Here is a 5,319-nt window from a genome sequence, read left to right as displayed (position 1 = left end):
AGAGAGCGAGAGAGAGCGCGATAGAGAGCGAGAGAGAGAGCGAGAGAGAGAGCGAGAGGGAGAGAGAGAGCGAGAGAGACAGAGAGCGAGAGAGAGCGAGAGAGAGTGAGAGCGAGAGAGAGAGAGCGAGAGAGAGTGAGATAGAGAGCGAGAGAGAGATAGAGAGCGAGAGAGAGATAGAGAGCGAGAGAGCGCGATAGAGAGCGAGAGAGAGCGAGAGCGAGAGAGACAGAGAGAGACAGAGAAAGAGATAGAGATAGAGCGAGAGAGAGAGATAGAGAGCGAGAGGGATAGAGAGCGAGAGGGAGAGGGATAGAGAGCGAGAGGGAGAGAGAGAGGGAGAGAGAGGGAGAGGGATAGAGAGCGAGAGGGAGAGGGAGAGAGATAGAGAGCGAGAGGGAGAGGGAGAGAGATAGAGAGCGAGAGCGGGAGAGAGAGAGAGCGAGAGCGAGAGATATAGAGAGCGAGAGCGAGAGATATAGAGAGCGAGAGCGAGAGATATAGAGAGCGAGAGCGAGAGATAGAGATAGAGAGAGACAGAGATAGAGAGAGACAGAGCGAGACAGAAAGCGAGAGAGAGAGAGCGAGATAGAGAGCGATAGAGAGCGAGAGAGCGAGAGAGAGAGAGAGTGAGAGAGTGAGCGAGAGAGACAGAGAGCGAGAGAGAGAGAGACAGAGAGAGAGTGAGATAGAGAGAGCGAGATAGAGCGAGACAGAGAGATAGATAGAGCGAGATAGAGAGCGAGAGAGAGATAGAGCGAGATAGAGCGCGATAGAGAGCGAGAGAGAGAGAGCGAGAGAGACAGAGAGCGAGAGCGATAGAGAGCGACAGAGAGTGAGATAGAGATAGAGATAGAGCGAGAGATAGAGCGAGAGATAGAGAGAGAGAGGGAGAGAGATAGAGAGCGAGAGGGAGAGAGAGAGAGGGAGAGAGATAGAGAGCGAGAGGGAGAGAGAGAGAGAGCGAGAGGGAGAGAGAGAGAGGGAGAGCGAGAGGGAGAGAGAGATAGAGAGAGAGAGAGCGAGAGACAGAGAGAGGGAGATAGAGAGATAGAGAGAGACAGAGATAGACAGAGAGCGAGAGAGAGAGCGAGCGAGAGAGAGATAGAGAGCGAGCGAGAGAGAGATAGAGAGAGAGACAGAGAGAGAGAGAGAGAGACAGAGAGAGAGAATGAGAGAGAGAGAGAGAGTGAGAGAGCTTTATTGTCTGTCCCAAAAAAAAGGTGACAGAAATTCTCCTTCGACAAGGCTCCATTAAAAAAATTCATTTAAATATATACATCAAACGCACAATTAAAACCTACATTACAACAGCAGCTGTACAATGTCTATTTATTTATTTATTTTTGTTCAGAGTGGTTATTGCAGACGGTATGAAAGATTTCTTGTAAATGTTTTTTCCTGGCAAGTGGAACTACTGCCTGATGGCAGTAACTGGAAAGAGTGATGGAGAAGGTGAGAGGGGTCTCCTGTGATCAGGGAGGTGATGGAGAAGGTGAGAGGGGTCTCCTGTGATCAGGGTGGTGATGGAGAAGGTGAGAGGGGAGGTGATGGAGAAGGTGAGAGGGGTCTCCTGTGATCAGGGAGGTGATGGAGAAGGTGAGAGGGGTCTCCTGTGATCAGGGAGGTGATGGAGAAGGTGAGAGGGGTCTCCTGTGATCAGGGAGGTGATGGAGAAGGTGAGAATGGATTCAACGAGTGACCCTGGATACTGAGAGGCTGGAAGAGATGGGAAGATGTTTTAACTTTGCTCCCACAGCACAGTTCCTTTGTTTTTGTTGTACTGAGCTCCAGGGAACGATCAGCGAACGTTTGGACCAGGTTGTTGATTGCCTGTTGATATTGGGACAGGGCATCGGTGCCGGTCAGGTGTGGCGCCAGGGTCGTGTCATCTGCGTACTTCATTCTGTGGCAAACGCTGAACTGGTGGTTTCCCCTCGAGCTAATGAGCCCGTTTCTCCCATGCTGGCATTTCGCCGACTTGCTGTAACGTAACTCCGTCCCCTGGCGCTCAGATCGCCAAGGGGTGAGTAGCCACGATGAGACAATATGAAGATAGAGACGGTCGCCCAGCCTAGTCCTTGGACAAACTACTGAAGCCCAAATTCCTCCTTGTCCCCTGGGAGCCCTGTGGGGGGTCTTGCAGGAGTCTGGGCCAGCTGGTCCTTAGATAACCACAGCCAGTCGTGTCAGGAAGTCAGTGAGTTCTGATCAGGACCCTCCTTCCTTTGGAGGGTTTCTGGGCACGTCCAGCTGGTCGGAGACTCCGGGGTAGAACCAGAAAACGCCGGAGAGACTTTATATATGACCCGGCTCGGAAACCCTCGGGGTCCCCCAGGAGGAGTTTGGAGAGGGACGTCCGGACTCCCCTGGTTGAAAGGTTGCTGTTTTTATTTCAGCTGCGGTCTGTTAATATAGCTGGGCGGCTGTGGCTCAGGAGGTAGAGCGGGTTGCCCGTTAATCAGAAGTGGGCGGTTCAATCCCGGCTCCTCCAGGCTGCATGTCAAAGTGTCCTTAGGAAGATACTGAACCCCGAATTGCCCCTGGCGGCTGTTCCGCCAGAGTGTGAATGTTAGTTTCTGTTTGAGCACTTAGACACAAAGACTAAAAGACGGCGTACAAATACGGAGAATTTATATTTTTATCTTATTTATATACTGCTTGTTTAACAGCTGTGACTGCTGACGGAACAACAATAAAGAGATCCCTGACCCCTGATCCTGACCCCTGATCCCAACCCCTGATCCCGACCCCTGATCCCGACCCCTGATCCCGACCCCTGATCCCTGACCCCTGATCCCTGACCCCTGATCCCTGATCCTTGACCCCTGATCCTCGATTCCTGACCCCTGATCCTGACCCCTGATCCCTGATCCTTGACCCCTGATCCTGACCCCTGACCCCTGACCCCTGATCCTGACCCCTGATCCCGACCCCTGATCCCGACCCCTGATCCCGACCCCTGATCCCGACCCCTGATCCTTGACCCCTGATCCCTGACCCCTGATCCCTGATCCCGACCCCTGATCCTGACCCCTGATCCCGACCCCTGATCCTGACCCCTGATCCCGACCCCTGATCCTCCTGCTGCCGCTGTGACCCGGCCCCGTATAAGCGGCAGGTAACGGCCGTGCGGACAGAGACTACAGAACACAGAGTGCGTGGACGTCTGACCTTGTGTTTCATGGTGACAGAGTCCCAGGACATGTCGATGCTTTTGATTGGTCCAAACGGAGCGAAGGCCTGTCTGATGGTGTCCTCTCCCAGCTCGTAGTAGATAGAACCGACGTAAACCCGACACATGATGGCCAGAGCTCTCTGACGCTGAGCTGCTACCTGAACAGACGAGAACGGGAAGTCAGAACCACAGCATCTCACTAGAACCAGGACCTGGTGTGGACCGACGGTTCTGGCTCACATAAGACCAGCTAAAGTTTAACATCTGATACCGAAGAAGGTTCACTTACTGACTGGAGAGGCGTCAGAGCGTCGCCCAGACCCATCGACAGGGACGCCATCTGAGAGACAGGGGGGTGAGGGAGGGAGAGGGGGACACAGCTGAGCCTCTTCTTCAGTTCTGACTGACTGCTGGGAAACTCAGCTATTTATCTCAGGAGCGACGATGGTCTTTGTATTTCGGCAGTTTGAAGTCGACCCCACAGGTTAAACAGCTGAGTTTCCCTACTGCTCAGTCAGAACCGAAACCGACCGTGTGTTACCTGAGGACAGGTGAGGCCGTGTGTTACCTGAGGACAATGAGGCCGTGTGTGCTGTGTGACAGGTGAGGCTGTGTGTTACCTGAGGACAGGTGAGGCCGTGTGTTACCTGAGGACAGGGGAGGCCGTGTGTTACCTGAGGACAGGTGAGGCCGTGTGTGCTGTGTGACAGGTGAGGCCGTGTGTTACCTGAGGACAGGTGAGGCCGTGTGTGTTGTGTGACAGGTGAGGCTGTGTGTTACCTGAGGACAGGTGAGGCCGTGTGTTACCTGAGGACAGGGGAGGCCGTGTGTTACCTGAGGACAGGGGAGGCCGTGTGTTACCTGAGGACAGGGGAGGCCGTGTGTTACCTGAGGACAGGTGAGGCCGTGTGTGCTGTGTGACAGGTGAGGCCGTGTGTTACCTGAGGACAGGTGAGGCCGTGTGTTACCTGAGGACAGGGGAGGCCGTGTGTTACCTGAGGACAGGGGAGGCCGTGTGTGCTGTGTGACAGGTGAGGCCGTGTGTTACCTGAGGACAGGTGAGGCCGTGTGTTACCTGAGGACAGGTGAGGCCGTGTGTGCTGTGTGACAGGTGAGGCCGTGTGTTACCTGAGGACAGGTGAGGCCGTGAGGACAGGTGAGGCCGTGTGTTACCTGACGACAGGTGAGGCTGTGTGTTACCTGCAGGCTGTTGATCTGCTGCTGCTGAGCCAGAGTCTGTTTGACCAGAACACTCCTGATGCTCTGCTCCATGGCGTATTTCTTCGCCTGCAGACAGGAAACAGCCAATCACAGCTCACATTATACAACCAGCTCTGCCACACACACATACATCAACGTTTACTTGTCTGTCTCATTAGTTAAAGCCGCTCTGTCCAAGGCTGGTCTGGGAAACCCTGGGTTGACATACCGATTGACAACCAGCGTCATGTGACCTCTGAACCTGACTAATCACTAGTGAAGCGGATAACGAACAGATATCCTGCCGGACTGCTGGCTCTATGAGACCTGCTCTCAGGTCACTTCTGTTAGGATTTGGTGCTGTAAATGAACCCGGCGCTGAAGAGTCTTAAACCTGCGTCCTCTCCAGCGGCCAGCAGGGGGCGCCTTAAACCTGCGTCCTCTCCAGCGGCCAGCAGGGGGCGCCTTAAACCTGCTTCCTCTCCAGCGGCCAGCAGGGGGCGACTTAAACCTGCTTCCTCTCCAGCGGCCAGCAGGGGGCGCCTTAAACCTGCGTCCTCTCCAGCGGCCAGCAGGGGGCGACTTAAAGCTGCGTCCTCTCCAGCGGCCAGCAGGGGGCGACTTAAACCTGCGTCCTCTCCAGCGGCCAGCAGGGGGCGACTTAAACCTGCGTCCTCTCCAGCGGCCAGCAGGGGGCGACTTAAACCTGCGTCCTCTCCAGCGGCCAGCAGGGGGCGACTCCAGCGGCTGCAGAAAGAAGTGTTATTGTATAGAAGTCTGTGAGAAAATGTTTCTACTTGTCAGCTGATTTATTCCCTCAGTAAACACTTTCCTGATGAGTTTCTGGTCTCAGTCGCTAGTTTCAAGTCTTCTTCAACAAAGCATGATGTTCATTTAGTAAATTATGGTCCCATTTAGAGGAACAGAGACCAGGAAGCAGG

At 54.3% G+C, this 5,319-nt stretch overlaps 1 protein-coding gene across 1 annotated transcript; it reads right to left on the bottom strand.

Moving 5' to 3' along the window:
* Nucleotides 1–1,315: 1,315 nt before the first annotated feature.
* On the bottom strand, nt 1,316–4,756 carry LOC123967645 (poly(U)-binding-splicing factor PUF60-like). Its single transcript, XM_046043816.1, has 4 exons — nt 4,379–4,756; nt 3,468–3,518; nt 3,175–3,336; nt 1,316–2,550 (listed from the first exon to the last, which is right to left on the bottom strand). Exons 1-4 carry the CDS (start codon nt 4,448–4,450, stop codon nt 2,515–2,517), a joined length of 321 nt encoding a protein of 106 aa, XP_045899772.1. The 5' UTR covers nt 4,451–4,756; the 3' UTR covers nt 1,316–2,514.
* Between the last annotated feature and the right edge of the window lie 563 nt (nt 4,757–5,319).

This window comes from Micropterus dolomieu, linkage group LG03 (assembly GCF_021292245.1).
Source record: "Micropterus dolomieu isolate WLL.071019.BEF.003 ecotype Adirondacks linkage group LG03, ASM2129224v1, whole genome shotgun sequence".
In the NCBI taxonomy this organism is placed as follows: domain Eukaryota; kingdom Metazoa; phylum Chordata; class Actinopteri; order Centrarchiformes; family Centrarchidae; genus Micropterus; species Micropterus dolomieu.
This window is presented reverse-complemented; position numbering and strand designations above follow the sequence as displayed.